General features: G+C 46.8%; 2 protein-coding genes across 2 annotated transcripts in view; both read right to left on the reverse strand.

The window, feature by feature from the left end:
- LOC127030058 (adhesion G protein-coupled receptor E3-like) overlaps window positions 1-8,903 on the reverse strand; it is a 32,126-nt gene extending 23,223 nt beyond the window's left edge. The window contains 2 exon segments of the mRNA XM_050915966.1: window positions 8,533-8,598; window positions 8,865-8,903. Of these exon segments, the coding sequence (XP_050771923.1) occupies window positions 8,533-8,598; window positions 8,865-8,903 (105 nt within the window).
- The window catches only part of LOC127030059 (maestro heat-like repeat-containing protein family member 2B), an 87,919-nt gene that overhangs the window by 2,920 nt on the left and 67,753 nt on the right, over window positions 1-17,246 (reverse strand). Inside the window, exons 36-42 of the mRNA XM_050915967.1 lie at window positions 16,174-16,320; window positions 14,814-14,996; window positions 13,322-13,477; window positions 12,686-12,820; window positions 12,297-12,399; window positions 11,117-11,182; window positions 9,231-10,294 (exon numbers count right to left, since the gene is read on the reverse strand). Of these exons, the coding sequence (XP_050771924.1) occupies window positions 10,197-10,294; window positions 11,117-11,182; window positions 12,297-12,399; window positions 12,686-12,820; window positions 13,322-13,477; window positions 14,814-14,996; window positions 16,174-16,320 (888 nt within the window). The 3' untranslated portion in view covers window positions 9,231-10,196. The remainder of the gene's footprint in view (window positions 1-9,230; window positions 10,295-11,116; window positions 11,183-12,296; window positions 12,400-12,685; window positions 12,821-13,321; window positions 13,478-14,813; window positions 14,997-16,173; window positions 16,321-17,246) is intronic.

Genomic DNA, 17,246 nt, shown 5'->3' on the forward strand with positions numbered 1-17,246 from the left:
AGGGAAAAGCTTTTTGAAGATTGTGAGGGCTGTGTCATAGATGCCCCAGCCCAACAGCACCATGACCGTGTGATTTGGACTTCAACTTTATACGTAAATTTAAATATGTAAATTAAAAAAAACATCTATTGAAAGGGGCTTTGTGACTATCTGCATTTCTGTTAGAAGGTATCTGGCCCTTAAGTGAGATAAAAGTTTTAATGGAGCCTCTTGGTTTCTTTTCAAGGAGCTGTATGTCTTTTAAATTAAAAAAAATGTTTTGTGAGAATCTAATTTTTGTGTAAAAAAGACATCCATTTACAGCAAAAAGCTGAAATGTATGTTGTGGGAGGGGGAAAATCCTAAAAATGTGTTTACAGTGTAACCATTCTGCCCATCAGAGTTGGCAACAACAAGGACTGGATTCAGTATCTAGGAACTCCATTCCAATAACACAATGCAAAACTGGCTCAAGCCCCAAGCCAGTGGGGCACTGAGACTCCCCTACTACAAGCTAAAATCACCACTTACTGTGTTAAGTTGTAGGGGGACCTCAGTACTTGTTCACCATTAGCCCAAAATGAATTCCGCTCTGCAGTCTGTAATCAAACTCCTCTTCGACTCAAAATTAGCACTAACATTATGCAGTAGAGGCAATGGAATTGGGGGATGGGTCAGTACATCACCAAGTACAAATACCTGTCCCCAGTCTCTCTCAATTTATTAAGTTTTGGAACCCATGTCCCTTGCCTAGCGAGTGCTACTTAGTTGATGGCGAGTCCTTCCATCATAAAAGGCCAAGTACAGTTTCACTGTCCTTGATTCACATAATCAGGATAACAACACTTCATTCTTTCTGCCTCAATAACAGAGAAACTGGGGATCCCACAGCAGCCAAAGTGACAATTTGGGCTACTGTGGGCTCATGATCAGCCCCTGACGTTCTTTTCCACAACTCACCACCAGATGTCAGGGTAGATCTCATCCTGACTGCTTACAACAGTAAAACAAACAGGGATGGTTCAGACATGTGCTTGAGTACAATAGAGTTGACTCATTCTGTTGAACTGAATGGTTTTAACCACATCCCCACTGAATAGCGAAGGTAATTGTGATTACTTACCCTTGTTGCCATAGGGATAAATTTGACAGGTGTGCACCCATAGTAAGGGAGGTGAGTGGGTGAGTTCTGATTAATATGAAATGAAATGAAACCTCCGGAATTCGCAGATGCTGTTGGACAGTTTAAATATAACCCCTGGAGTTGATAGAGCACTATTGGACAGTTTAAAGGATCCAGGAGTTGGCAGAACTCTATTGGACAGTTTAAATATGATCTGGGAGTTGTCTGAATGCTATGGGCACTCTTTCTAGCAATTCAAAGCCATTAAAAGTTTAAATTAATATATTTACAAAAAACAAACAAACACCCCCCCGCACACGCACACACAAGGGTCTAAGCCAAAACTGAAATGTCTCAAGGGTTCACAAACCTTCACCATACTTTAGAACGAGCATTTGCTCTAAAGACAATCAAACATTTAAAAGCTCTGGGGGGCTTATTACGGTTGTGATACAACCATTTTATTTCAACCGCCACCCAAACTTTATGCATGAAAGATACATGTTTTAAAAAACAAGCCCCAAAGAGATGTACTGATATCTGCAAAAAGTCCCCACTTGGGAATGGGGACAGTTACATTAAGGATTCACTGTTTAATACTGTAAGAAGGCCCTACAGAAAAATATATGTTAACTAAAATAAAAAAATATACTGAAAGCAGCTCAGTTGTGCAGACAGCTTAATTCTTCCACCCCACCTCACAAAAGGGAATGTTAGGAAGGGGCCTAAAGTCCTTAAGTATCTAGTATTTCAGAGTTGTAGAGATCAAATCAACCTGCTAGCTACTATTTTGAAGTCTGTTTGAAACAAAGGATTAGGATGATATAAAAACCTCAGGTATTTTGGAGATTTTTTTTTTTTCAACAGAAACTCTCTTGAATGGCTGCTGGACTGCAAGAGGAGGTATGCTTCCTGTTTTAAACTCTGAAAATATATACAGGGCCGGTGTAAGGAAGTTTTGCGCCCTAGGTGAAACTTCCACCTTGCGCCCCCCCAACCCTGCAGCAGCTCCCATTTGTCCTGAGGCGCCCCCACCCCCTCGTGGCAGCTCCCCGCCCCCTCAGCAGCTTCCCATTCCCAGGCCCGGGGAGCCCTGCACTATCTCCCCATCCTAGCTCACCTCTGCTCCGCGTCCTCTCCGAGCACGCGCTCCTGCTCTAATTCTCCTCCCAGGCTTGCTGCGCCAAACAGCTGATTGGCGCCGCAAGCCTGGGAGGCAGGAGAAGCGAAGCAGCGACTGCACGGTGGAACCCCCGGGCTGTTGGCAGTGGTGCACTGACCCAGGGGAACCCCTGGGCTGCTGGCTGCCGGCGGCAGCGCGCTGACCCCAGGGAACCCCTGGGCTGCCGGCGGCGGCGCGCTGACCCCGGGGAATGCAACTCAGACTCCCTCTCCCTCCCAGGGCAGCGGCCGCTCAAACACCTAAAAAAAAAATAGAAGGCGCCGCTTTTTGGTGCCCCCAAATCCTGGTGCCCTAGGCAACTGCCTAGTCCACCTAAATGGTAGCATCAGCCCTGCCAATCGCTACTAACCTTTTTGGTGAAAATTGGAACCAAAAAGGTCAGTTAGCACTTCTGCCTCCCCCCCGCCCATTGACTAATGGGCCTACCCTGTCCCTGCCCTTACTCTTGCTTCTAATGTATTTGGAGAATGTTTTTCTCAGTCCTTTGAGTAAGATGAGGGAAGGTTATATATAAAGATGCATGAAGCAGAATATGGACTCCAGGCAGGACCCCGTTTGTTACATGAGAGAGAGATGTGGCGCTTTGTAAAGCTCCAGTCCTCTTTTCTTCTGTTCCCATAACAGTCCGCACCAGCTCCTGCCCCTTTTTTACCTCTGAAGTTTTCTGGAGTGGGTTGTGTTGAACTGTGACCATTTCAAAATTCAGATCAAGTTTAGTCTGACTATGAAAAACAAAAGTACAAAACACTACTGCACCCACACACAATCAGAGAAAGAGTTTTCTTTGGCTGTGATGCTGCAACCAGCTTAGCACAGGTGTACCTCTGTGCCTACACAAAGCTCATTACAAATGACCAGAGCCATAATCTGTAAGCTGTTTGGGGCAAGGGCTATCTTGGTATCTGTTATGTATGGAACTGAGCATGTTCTTAAGTGCATTACATTTGCACTTCCTTTCCAAAAAGCCTTTACCTCTGGTTAAGCCAAAGCATGAACAACTGCCTCTAGCAAGGAATTCATTTGAAAGTAATGAGCAACTGCAAAAGGGAAGGAGGAGAAAAGTATTTATAATAGAAGTGGGAATGCAGCATCACATCAGGATGTGTCTGCTCCCACTCTGCTCATAAGTAAGTTTGGAAAGTAGTAGTTTACTGGGAAAAATCTGTTTCATTTTGCAGGGGAAAAAGGTGGGGCCACACTGACGCATCCACCTAATAAAATAAGACTCATGAAATTATGCAAAACTTGTTCTTTCCTTTATCTGAAACTGGCATTCACAGGCCCTGCATCATTCACAGCGTAGTAATGAAATGAAATGAAAACATTTTTGATTGTTCAGTAAAAGTTTTGTTTCTAGTAAAACACTATGACCGTACTTTACGTACTCAAGCACATAGGGGGTGAGCTATATATTCCCAGGTGGGGCCCGGACCCAGCTCCACCAATATTTGGGGCTGGGTGTCCTCCCGGCCCCACTTGCCAGCCCCCTCCCCCAAATGTCCCCTGGCCCCAACTTGCTGCTTCCACGGACAGCCCCCGGAGCAGAGCATCTCTGACTCCTCCGAGCTGCTCCGTGCTGCCTCCCTGCAGCAACTGCTGCCCCCCATCTTGTCTGGCAGGGCAGACTGACTCTGAGCCTGCCCTTCCACCTCAGACAGGCGGCGCGCTGACCCGGGGGACACCCTGGGATGCCGGCTGCCGCGGCGGCGCCCTGACCCGGGGGACAGCCTGGGCTGCCGGCTGATGCCGGCAGCAGCAGCCAGTCAACCATTTAAAAAAAAAATTGGGGGCGCTTTTTGGCGCCCCCAAATCTTGGCACCCTAGGCAACCGCCTAGTTCGCCTAAATGGTTGCACCGGCCCTGAATATATATTATATAATATCACTTGTTGGCTGTGCTGTCTTAGTAAATAATGATGCCTGTGTTTATTGCAGTGTGATCTGTTTAGCATGGAACCAGTAACTCTAAATTGCATTTCATCACCAGGCCAAGGTAAAAACCATTTTAACTGTAGTTTTGCTTAATAACTTCAGGTACCACACAGGTTGTGTAGGGATTTGGGGCTAATACTAACTAACAGTTTTTTGCTTGTTCTTTAATCCAAAGGCCCAAACACACATGGGGGGAACAGAACAAGCATATGCCTGCAATTTATTCTGTAGTAGAAGGTAATTTTCTGCAATTGGCTTTTAAGTGCATGTGGGTTTATTGAAAACTATTTTGTTGCAAACTGTGTTTTAAACTCTCTCTCTCTGTAAAACATAGGTGGGATTTTTTTTTTTGTGGCTGCAAACTGATGGTCATGGTGTGTTTCAAACTAACAAGGTAGTTTTTTTTGTGTACAAAATGTGTTTTAAACTGGATTTCAAAAGTTGATTTTAAAAGCAGTTTGGTTTTTATTTTGCAAAATGAGGTGTATTTAAAAAAATGTTTGTAGGTTTGTTGTTTTAAAGTGGTAGAAATAAACTCAAAACTCCTGTTTGTTGTACAGCCTGAAATGGATTATTTTGTTTTAAAGCTATGACTTTTTAAATAGAAAAATACCCTAATGAATATTTTATTTTTAAGTTTACAGGACAGTTTCATATGATTTATAATAGTAATAATAATAATATTCTCTGCTCCACAAACCTATCTAATACCAGCGGCGTGAGAGACCCTGACGAACTCTATCAGTACCTGTTTTGCCCCATCTACAAGGTTTCATCCTGCGAGTTTATCGACGATGAAACAGCATGAGTGTCTTGGCAGGATGCAAAAGACCGGTACTCTGTCTCTGGAAATACCAATGTTTTCTTAGCCTGTTTCACCATTGCTTATGCCCGCTTAGAACTATACAACTTGCTAGATAGGTTGCAAGAGCGGTGCCCATACTATGACACAGACTTGGTGATATTTGTGAAAAGAGAGGGTGACTGGAATCCCCTTCTGTGGGATTATTTAGGGGACCTCACGAGCAAGATCCCACCAGATCAACACATCACCGAGTTTGTGTCGGCAGGCCCAAAAACATATGGGTATAAGCTGTCGGGAGAAAAGGCCTGCATGAAAGTCAAAGGTATTACCCTGAACATAGCGAACTGTGAAAAGATCAACTTGGACAGTTTGCAAGATCTAGTCCTGGACTATTGCACAGGCCTGTGAAAAAACACCTCCAAAAAGATAGAGGTGCAGCAGCCCTCTATCATAAGGAACAAAAATCAATGGCAAATAGAGACAAAAACCCTTAAGAAAACACAGAAAATCATTTCCAATAAGAGGGTCCTAGGAGAAGAGTTTAAAACCCTGTCCTACGGCTTTTAAAATGGATCCGAGGTGGAAGCACCCCTTTTCTGCAACTCTTGCGGGGCCTAGCAACTGAAGGAAAAGTTACTTTATAAAAAATGTGTTGGATAATGCCAAACAAATGTTGTTTGTTATGCCTGAGAGTATTGGATAACATGGCTATAAAAATCATTGCAAGATACACATGTCTGGGCTTGTTGAAACATGTTTTGAGCAAGGCTAGATATGCCCAAGAATTTAAATTTAGTTTTTACAAAATTCATCACCATCTGGTCGTTTTGCACTATGTCGTTAGAATACAAGTTTAAAATCCGGTCAAGAGATGATGTAAGAAAAACAAGCAATGATCGCTGCAGGCAACAGAGTGAGGGTCTTGTAATTGTCTATTGTGAAACACATTGTCCGTGGCATTTTTGTTTAAAAATGTCATAAAGCTTTTAGGAAACAACACGCTATTCGGGGAGGTGCCCGTATGAGTCAAAAAACTCTCCAAGGTTACACTTCGCCAGATACAAGTTGAGCCAGGATTCACCAGATTGGTTACATGGATGCGTGTTGACCACTAAACTTAAGGGTCGCTGAGACAGATTGCTGCCAGGGAGCCAATCATAAGGGGATTCTTTTTTGGGTAAGAGGTCGTTGATGAGACACATGAGAGCTGCACGGTGCCCATGTTCACATATAGCCAAGCAGAACATTTCTTCTCTGATTTGTCTCTACGACGTTGTCAAAAACCCCATATACGATCATAGTGATGGTGATGGTTAAAGCCATCCCCAAACCTATTTCTGCTCTCAGGTTCCCAGTTTTCATCAGGGAACAGTGATCAGCGCGTTCCTGGTCGGGAGACAGGTCAAAGGCAAACAAGATGTAACCCTGTGCAAACTCCTCACGGTTGATTAACAGAGAACGATCTTTCATGTGTTTATCAGCTGTCTGTACCAGATTCATGTATTCTCTCATGCAGCGTCCTGCCTTGAAGCCTGGTTGCAGAGCCTTGGTTACAGAATATTTCACCCACGCCAGCTCATACATCCAGGAAGGGCATATCCCGTCTGGGCTTTGTAATAGTTCCTGTAGATGGTGGGGTCACTGTAATTTTTTAGGATCGCCATAATGTGTTGCTTTTTAGAAGCCTTGCTCTCTCCGGGGACACTGGTGCACCTTGATGATCACCTTGCCAAAGCGAAATAAGACGTGTCTGTTCTGATCTGTCTTTATTTCAATGGTAATGGTATCGATGTGGTTTTTTCTGACAGGAACGTAATGAGGTTTATCATAGGTGATGTGACAAACTCCTTGTTCCTTCCTTGGACAGGGACACAGCGTAACAGGGGAACAGAAAAGTCCCCCACAAACTGGTGTTCTACAATATCTGTGAACAGACACAAAAAGTTAAAAGCCCTGTGATGTCTGCTGAGAAGGGGAATTTTTGGATGCTGTGCTTGGGGCCCAAACCTAGAATGTTAGCTAGCTCCCCGCTGGTAGAAAACATATAAGTAAAATTGGTGGATTTAAGACTAACTTTTCTACCCACAGAGTCGTAGTTCATGACCACCTCAGGTGGTTTGGGATGATGAGCCACAGTACCGTTCATATGATCCAATAATTCGGGTATGGACAAGTAATAACCTCATCGCAGGATAAAATTCCATGCCATATCTCCAAAGGTGATTTCAAAAGAGGTGTCTTTGTTGATAGTGTTCTGGCTGTGCGGGTATTGTATTTCCACTAACCCCACCTCCCAGGCACTCCGGAGATTCTAGGGCTTAATTAGCCATATTGTAAAATTCAAGCTATGTTTTGAGGAAAAACTGCAGAGCTGGCATTGCTGGGCAAAGTAATGTAGAACCCGCTGTCGCTCATTTTTCTCTTTATCTTTGCAGGAGGAATCTTTTTGTTTGTTTGTTTTGCTCATGTCTAAATGTCACAGAGTTGAAAAGCTTCCACCCAGCTGTTAAACTTATTACCCCCCAACCATTTCACCAGTAGCTGCTTTTTTCTGCCTTTTCCTTTATCCGCTAGAACTTTTTTGATCCTGTAAATCCTGTCTTGTTTGGGGTTTACTTTCTGTAATTCTTCAGGGTAAAAAGGTTTGTTTAAAAATTCTTTCCACCGATGGGTTTGTAATTGTTGAGGCACGACTTTTGCTAAAAATAGCTTTAAAGGCCTTGGGTACCTCACCACTCGTCTTGTCTTTTAGGACTAAGGCCCAGGCATATTTGGATAGAATGTCTATCACCTTTAAGATGTACTTAAAGCCTCTGTTGTGTTTGGAGAACCGGCGCACATCTACCAAATCTGCCTGCCATTGCGCGTCCACATCTGAAACAATGGTCTTGTTTCTTTTAAAACGTATTTGAGCCGGTTTGTGTAAAGTGTAAGCCTCCTGGTGTGAAAGCCAAGCCGTTGCCTGTCTTCTATTTAAAGTTTTACTGTGCTTTTTGGCCACTTGAAAAAGAGGATTCACCCTGCCAAAGATCCCAACTTCCCTGGGTGTATAATATATTTTCTTTAACAGAGCCGTCTGTGGAGACAGGACTGTTTCTGGTACCGTCTTTTACTAACACAAGTATGGAGGGGTCATATGGACATATTTAAATAAGTTTAATTAATTGCCTGGTTTAACACAACTTTTGACAGCCGCCTGTAAAAATGGACACCATGACCCCTACAACGAGGGACTCTGAGCTGATTCATTCTTCTATTTTGTCCTTTTCTGGATTTTCCTCTCGAGATCTGCGTCTCAGACAGGAGCAAAAACAGCTGATGCACAACAGGGCTACCGACGTGTAAGTTCTCAAAGACATCTTGAAAGGTATCGTCGAGCTGTTGAGAGATTTTCAGACAAAAAACAGTGTTAGCCCCCCACTGCTTGTTCTTAGATTTATGCAATGCCAGGTCGATTCTTAACCTCATTATACCCCCATGATTAACCGTCGCTTCTTAATCATTCATTTACCTGAGTGACGTCTTTCCCATTCACCTTGTCCGCAGGTGACTCCCCCAAGCCATGATCGTCTTCCAGCTTTGGGGCAGTGGACAATGAGAGGCCATCACACTCATCAGGGTTCTTCACGAGGCAGGGTCGGCTCTAACATTTTTGCCGCCCCAAGCGAAAACAAAGAGCACCGCCCCACCCGAGCATCGCGTCGTCCAAGTCCCCACCCTGCCGAGCGCGGTGTCGTCCAAGACCCCGCCCCCCGAACATCGCATTGCCCAAGTCCAAGCCCCCTGAGCATCGTGTCGCCCAAGTCCCCCCCCAAGTGTCGCGTCGCCCAAGTCTCCGCCCACCCGAGCATCGCGTCGCCCAAGTCCCCACTCGCCGAGCATCGTGTCGCCCAAGTCCGAGCCCCCCAAGTGTCGCGTCCCCCAAGTCCCCACCTCCCAAGTGTCGCCTCGCCCAAGTCCCTGTCCCCGAATGTCGCCTCGCCTCGCCCAAGTCCCTGCCCCCGAACGTTGCGTCGCCCAATTCCCGCCTCCCCCAGCGTCTTGTTTTGCCGTCCAAGTCCCCGCCCCCCTGAGCGTTGTGCCGCTGAAGCCCTCCTCAGCCGAGCGCCGCGTCACCCAAGTCCTTCCCACCCAGCATGGTGCCACGCCTCCCAAGCCCCGCCTCCCCCCAGCGCCACCTGGCCGAACCAAAAAAAACCAAAGCCAAACCCCAAGTGTCGCCCCGTCCGAAGGTGCTGCCCCAAGCATGTGCTTGGTGGGCTGGTGTCTGGAGCCGGCCCTGTCACGAGAGTTCTGGGTCGGGTTCCGAGGTATCTATCAATGGTCGAGTCAAAGGGCCCTCCTCGGAACTGTCACTGCTATAGCGCTTTATCCATACAAGCCCAAAGGTCCTCAGGGCTAAAACAAAGTCCGAAGTTCTCAGGGGGGTGGTAAAGGAGTCCATGTCTCCTCTCAGCCTTTCCACAATTCATACAACACGTCTTCATGGTAAGAGATGGCCTCCTCTGCCCAGCGCTGGGACTTATGGGGTGATGGTGCTGCACCCCGACTGGCAGAGGGCATTGGAAGGAGTTCTTAGAGGGGTCACACGACCCTCTTCTAGACGGTTCACTCCTTCCGAGAACCTACCCTATTTTGGTCAACTCTCCTCTTGGGGCAATCCTCTGCCGCTGAAACCCATCGCAATTGGTAAAGGGTGGTGGGAGGAGTTCTTAGAGGGGTCACATGAAGCACTTCCGGACGGGTCACCCCACCCCAGAATTCCCCTCAGTTGGTCAAATCTCCTCTTGGAGTGATCCCCAGTGGCTGAAACCCCTCCTGATCAGTAGACGGCAGTGGGAGGAGTTCTTAGAGGGGTCACACAAATCACTTCTGGACAGGTCACCTGCCCCGGAACTCCCCCTGATTGGTCAAATCTTCTCTCGGGGCATTCCTATCAGGGTGAAACCCATCCTGATTGGTAGAGGACAGTGGGAGGAGTTCTTAGAGGGGTCACATGACACATCTTGCTTCCTTCATGTGTCCGCCTTGGCCCCAGAAGTAATACCCCATGGGTTGGGGCTTCCGATGACTGGTGGGCAGGGCTTATTGAGTCAAGGGGTGGGTTTAACATTTGATTAATGGTAGGGCCCTTATACTACTGGAGTGCCTTGTTCTGTTTGTCTCTGTTCCGCTTCATTCCTCAAGCACTCGACCAGAACAGATGTCACTTATGATCTCAGTTGCCACCAGCTGGACAGTGGAACTTGGGTCTTTCTCTAGGACCCGGAGAGCTGAAATTACAGAGGACATCACATTAGTGAACAGACTGTCAAATCACAGCTAAGTGTGATCACAGAACCTTGATGTACCTGAGCAAAATGATCACATGGAAAAATGTGAAACTGGGCTCAGTCATTCTACTGGGGTGGAAAATACATGAGAGATGAATAGGCTTCACTTTTCATATAGTCCCTGTGCCTGAGATAGCTGGAGACTTATTACCTCTGAATACCACGCTACAGCAGCTCTCCAATACAAACAAAGCTTTAGGTTCCCCCATTGTGTCCCTTCCATGCTCCCAACTGTGGGGAGACCCTGACTCTACCAGAAAGCCATCCACTCTGCAGCAAATGGAAGAAGACCCATTGTTGCAATAGCTTCCACTTTTCCAGCTCTATTCAGGAGCCACTGCCTGAGCTCACCTAAACCTGGAATTTAACAGAGGCCAGGGCCAAGCTGGTTTGTGCATGATACAGGGCACGTACGGGAAGAAAAACTGCTGGTGGGACATTGGGGGTAGCAGAAAGTGGCTACATCTTCTTCGCACTTGGGGAGTCCACAGAGAGCCAATAAAGCCCAAGTGTGGATAGCACTGGCTGGGGAGGGGGCATTGCCAGGACACCCAGGAGATGCACTGGCTCATTTCACACCTTCTGCAGCTTCCTCCTTCAGGGGAAATTAAAGCTGACTTTCTACTGGGCAAGAGTGAATCTGTCCTTTGATGTGTGACTGATGCACTTTGCACCAGTGGTATCGGGTACTGCTACTTGTCAGCTAAATTCCCTTATAACAACTCACTAATGAACAGGACTTCAGCTGTATTTATTACTTACACATCAGCAGATATTCCAGGTCCAGCCATTTCATACGCTGCATGTCTGTGTGTTCCCGGATGAAGCCTAAATACAAAATGTAAAATAAATAACAGCAACAATAATAAAACCTTCCCTTGTTGAGTGCAAAGTGATATTGGCAGCCCCTAGACAGGCCTTTGGGATCTCTTACTGTGGGCCTAAGGGTGAGCTGTGGGCAAGAGGATTCTGGAGCAGGTTAGAGTCCACACTGAAGAGAATGAGAGAGACATTTTTAAAAAAAGACTGTTTACAGAAACCCCATTTGCTTGAAACAATCTGTGCTCCTCTTGCCACTGCAGTCAGTTATTGAAGACATACTAAGAGAGTGTCTTGGTCTAGTGGTCTGACCAAAGGACTGGGACCAGGAATGAGTGAGTTCTAAGCAGAGATCTCACAAGGTGACTGACAGGTGAGCCTTAGATGAGCCACAATGCCTGCCTGTCTCACATGGGTGTGCTAGGGAGAAGAGGGCACAGGGCCAAAGAGGAGGAACCTAATGGTTCCTTGACAAGGTGCTGTGGCCAGGAAGATGAAACAGCAGGCGCTATGGGGAGGTGGGCTGCATGCCTCCCAGTGATGAAGTCGCAGTGAGGGGCACTGAACAGCACTGGGTAGGTCTGCACTTTGAGCTAGGGGTATCGCTCCCAGTTCAATGGGACGGGCCCACACTAGCTCTGGCAGTGCTGGCATGCTACAATTAGTATGTAGCTAAGGCAGCACAAGCAGTGGGAGGAGCAGCCACCTTGAGACTAGACTTTGGGGTTTGGATGGGATCATACTTGGGGTGGTTGAAGCTCCTGCTGCTCCTGCCATCACAGCTACTCTCTATTTTTAGCACGCAGGGCTAGTGCGGGTGTGTCTCATCAAGCAGGGAATTATACCCCCAGCTCAAAGTGTAACCATGCCCTAAGTGATGGTGTCCCAGCCGCTACTGCGAAATGATTGCACCGTGCTTTCCCTGCAACAATCCCGAAGCACTTCATAGCAACTAATGATTCCTCCCACCACCACCCTGGAGAGGTAGGGACATTAACATCTCCATCTATGGGTGGGAAGCTGAGGCACAGAGAGCACAATGGCAGCTCAGTGCTACACAGTGGGATTTTTTCTGTCTCCCTCAATAGGAATATCACAAGGGACACTGGGCATCATCTCTCACCAGCTAACTTGGCGGCAGCTGCCCGGATCCCTTCCCAGCTGCTGTAGAAGTACGTGAGGGTGGTTTTGTATAAGTTCTCCAGCAGTGCTGCATTCTCTTTGGCCTAAAGGAAATCAGGGACACATGAGCTCTCTCTGGCTAGAAGTGCCCTTTGACTGCCAGCGCAGGCTTTTACGAACCACAGGTAAGTAAGGGAAAGAACAGGTGGCTGAGTAGAAGTGGGAAAAATGGGAATCTGGGGCAGATTTACATTTCCCATCACCCTCCCTCATATATCCCACCCTTGCAGTTATTTACATTGTCCATCACACATCCCCCCCAACACACCCCTCTACACCACCACAAGCCACTCCAGTCAATAATCTCACACAGTTCAACAGCTCACTCACAAGGTGTCTGCAAATGTCCTCCTGGAGCTCTGTAGGCTTCAGCTCGTCTGTGCCACCAAGGTGCTTATTAATCGCATGCTGGAATCTCTTCAGTCCCAAAAACGGGAAACAGAGGTGAAACGTAGCTCTGCATTTCTGAAAAAGAGTGTCACGCCATTGAATTGTTCCCTACCGAGTGCTGTGTTCATTCAAAGGGAACTCATCTGCATGACTGCGCATCTGTTCCAGGACAAAAAGGGATTCATCTGGATGTAATTGGCAGAAACATGCAGGAATGACTAATAGAGGGGAGAGCTTCCACTGAAACCTGGAGGTAGCATCAATGTCTTTTGGGAACAGTTATACCGATGAAAGCTGCTTCAGCAGGCACAGCTGTGGTCTCTCCTCTATTCTGGGGAGGTAGGGACCTGGGGTGCAGAGACAGACAGGAACAGAGACCTGTAGGGTTCAGACCCATGACCTATCTTGGATTCTGATGAAGCAGCCATGGACCAACCTCGCTGGAACTGACTCAGCAGGAGGGCAATGAACTGAGGGGAGAATTTGGGCCTCCACGGCAGGCAGGAATAGCAGAGCTCCCCTGGCATTGGGAGGAAGATTTCTTTGGCTTAGTAAACAAGTCACTGTCAGTCTTACCATTGAAACCTGGGGGTTTGGGTCTTGCAGGTGCAGCAGAAGTGTGACCCAGCTCTTTCGAACCTGCTCGGTGAAATAGGCCTTCCATTTTTTCTTTGTCAACTGAGCCAGGATGCCAAATAGGACAAAGGCCATTGAGCGAAGGGCATCATCCTCCTACAGCCAAGAAAATCCCCCAACTTGATAAGTAAGGGATAATCCCATCACGCACCTCACACAGCCATCTCTTCTATGCTAAAGTAGAATGATTCCAACTACAGCTAGTCGGAAAAACTTTAATTAACCAATTTTTTGTTCGAATTTGCTGATTCATGAAAATATTTTAGAGCCAGTTCAATTTTGATGAAATTCCTCTGGAAGCCAGGCAGGGGTCCTTAGAAACCTGCCTGGTGTCTTGCCAGTGCACTCATCCAGCTCCTTGGCAGCTGATCTGGCAGGCTGACTGGGATTGTAGACTTCCAGGCCCCCAGCTTCAGGGGGAGGGATAGCTCAGTGGTTTGAGCATTGGCCTGCTAAACCCAGGGTTGTGAGTTCAGTCCCTGAGGGGGCCATTTGGGGAACTGGGGTAAAAAGCTGGGAATTGGTCCTGTTTTGGGCAGGGGGTTGAACTAGGTGACCTCCTAAGGTCCCTTCCAACCCTAGTGTTCTATGATTCTATGACCCTGGGAATCCTGGCTCTCAAATTTGCACCTCTAGCTCTCAGTTCCCAGCACCGGGATAGTCTGAGAGCAGACTGCTCTGGGCCAAGGCTTCCAATAGAGCTAGGCTGAGAATAGTAATTCTGTTTCACAAGCAGTTTTGAAGATTGGGGAGAGGGGTTCCCACAAATAGGAACAAAACCAAAATTTGAAATCTCAAAATTCTCTGCTAAACAGAATTATCATTCCAACCCTCTCATATAAAAATGGTATAGAGCAGGCCCAACACTCTCTATTGCACTCTGTAACCCCCTTTTCCATGGTTATCTAGCTACCTAATCTAGTATTCAGACTTTCTTTGAGGTTATCAGTGGCAATAAAGAAGAACAGAAGGGTGAGACTGTGGGAGCAGGGATGTCATCCCCATCCTCCTAATGTTCTCCTCCTCCATAAAACACCTCTCTTCCCTAGGGCCTAAAATCTCTTCACTCTGACATGAGCAATGCCCAGGGAGTCCACATCACACATCGTAAATGGAGTCTAACAGGGCCAGCTCCAGGCCCCAGCACGCCAAGCACGTGCTTGGGGCGGCATGCCGCGGGGGGTGCTCTCCCAGTTGCTGGGAGGGCGGCAGGTGACTCCGCTGGACCTCCCGCAGGCATGCCTGTGGCAGCTCCACCAGAGCCGTGAGACCAGCTGACCGTCCGCAGGCACGGCTGCTGGAGGTCCACCGGAGCCGTGGGAATGGCAAGCGGCAGAGCGCCCCCCGCGGCATGCTACCGTTTTCGCTAGAGCTGGCCCTGGAGTCTAATCAAGATTGATTGAACTGAGGTTGGAGAGTTCTGTTCACATACATCGTCAAAGCAGGTCCGGATCTGTTGGGTGAGGTCTCTGAAGGAAGAACCGATGTCCTTCTCTTTCAGCTCCTTCAGGACTTTGGCCAGTGCTTTCATGCTCTCGCCAATGACTTCAGAACTGAAAATGTCATGTAAGGCCCCGATCAGTATGTCCAGAAGAAACTTCTTGTGCTTTTTCACCTGTACAAACAGATGATATTAAAGAACAATTATCACTGATCACAATTCTAAGAAGTTTTCTTTAGTAGTTATGAAGTTGTGGGAATTTCATCAACCCCCTCTCACCCCAGAGACCTATAGCTATATTTCAGACCAGGTGCTAGCTACAACGAGCCAAACTCGGTGCCATAATACACCTGTGTAATCCTATTACTAGATTTCTAGTTACTTAGATTCCAAGGCCAAAAGGGACCAGGGTGATTATCCAGTCTGACCTCCTGCATAACACAGAACTTCCCCAAAATAGTCTCTATTGGAACTAGAGTGTATCTTTTAGAAAAACATCCAATCTTCATTTTAAAATGGCTAGTGACAGAGAATCCACCACAACCGTTGGCAAATTGTTCCAATGGTTAATTAAAATTACCATTAAAAATGGATGCCTTATTCCCAGTCTGAATGAGTCTAGCTTCGTTTTTCCTCATTGAATCTTGTTATACCTTTGTTTGCTAATGGGAAGAACCCATTACCAAAATTTGTTCCCCATGTGAGTAGTTATAGATGGCCCTCAAGTCACTCCTTAACCTTCTCTTTGCAAAGCTAAATAGATTGAGCTCCTTGAATCTATCACTAAAGATCTATTTTCCAATCCTTTGATAATTCTTGTGACTCTTCTCTGAATCCTCTCTAATTGATCAGCATAATTCTTGAATTGTGGACACCTGATCAGGACACAGTATTCCAGCAGTGCTCACATGAGTGCCATATTCAGAGGGAAAATAACTTCTTTACTCTGATTCAAGATTCCTCTGTTTATGCCTCCAAGGATCATTTCAGCCCTTTTGGCCACAGCTTGGCATTGGGAGCTTATGTTCAACTGATTCTCTGCCATGACTCAAGTGTTTTTTCAGCATCATTGCTTCCTGGGATAGAGACTCCCACCCTGTAAGTATGGCCTGCATTTTTTCTTCCTAGATGTATACATTTACATATGGTCATATTAAAGTGCACATTGTTTAGTTATGCCCAGCTTACCAAAGGAGCCAGCTTGATCTGTATTGACTTCAAAAAGGTTACTAGGGTATGGGAGAGAACAGAATTTGCCCTAGTGCATTGTGTGCAATCTCTGTAAACTCTGAACAATTATTTCCCTTGGTTTCTCTAGTTATGTTGCATCCTATTCAGTAATCTCTCATACCTTCTCAGGCGCCCCATCGACTATATTTCCCAGGCCTCTTACAGCCATCTGACGGACAATGCTGTTCCTATCCTGTGACCTTTCTTCCAAGATGTGTAAGACACTCTTAAGGAACTTCTTCTCCCTGAGCATGGGATCACTCATTAGCTGAAATAAAATCAACATGTCCATTAGCCCCAATATGATCATAAAGATTGGGAATAGAATTTGAGCCGACATGGAATACACTAAAAACAACAAGGAGTCCTCCTACAGCCACAGTCTTGTGGATACAGACTAATATGGCTTCCCCTCTGACACTTGCCACATAACACACTGTAACTTTATCATTCCACACAAATGAGAAATGTCTTCAAACCATGCAGTTTTCCTTTTGGGCACTATAATAGGGATCCACTCACCTCTTGAGTGGCTGGGTCTCGTACCACAGTCCTTTTCTCACCTCTGGTGCACCCTGCCAGCCGACCTCAGTGAGTCTTCTGTGGCTCAGGCCTCTCTCTGAGTCCCAAAGGCCAAATGAACCCCTTCAAGAACAGTCCCACTGCCCTCACTAGGGTCTCCAGCCCCAACTCTGGGTCCTTGAAATTCTACCCTTTGTTCAAGCTCTCCATAAGCATTGTCCCCTTCCTGAGGCTTATGGCACTGTAAGTGATAAGGGAACCTGGGCCTGCCCATAACTCTGAGATCCAAACCATGGACCCTGTAAACAGTAGTTAGGCACTGCTTGATTTCAGTTCACTGTTGCTTCTTCCTACCGGCCACTTTTAGCTTCACCCTCACCTCAAGGTTAAAGTTCTTAACTGCAAAGACTCTCTTCCTGCAAGCCCAACTTAAGCAAATGCTGCCAGAATCAAACTCTGGCTATCCCCTGAATTTCTGTGGCCAGAGAGCAGCATCCTTTCTTGCCCCTCCAGTTCCTGCCAGGAACTGACCCGCTAAGGCCCTGCAGCTCCTTTTAGCTGAGCCTGATGGGCTCTGATTGGCTGCTTTCACGAGGCCTCTCTAGACAGACCCAGATTTGTGGCTCTTTTCCTGGGGCAGGGTGTAGTAGGACCATGGGGCATCTTATAAGA

This window comes from Gopherus flavomarginatus, chromosome 10 (genome assembly GCF_025201925.1).
Source record: "Gopherus flavomarginatus isolate rGopFla2 chromosome 10, rGopFla2.mat.asm, whole genome shotgun sequence".
In the NCBI taxonomy this organism is placed as follows: domain Eukaryota; kingdom Metazoa; phylum Chordata; order Testudines; family Testudinidae; genus Gopherus; species Gopherus flavomarginatus.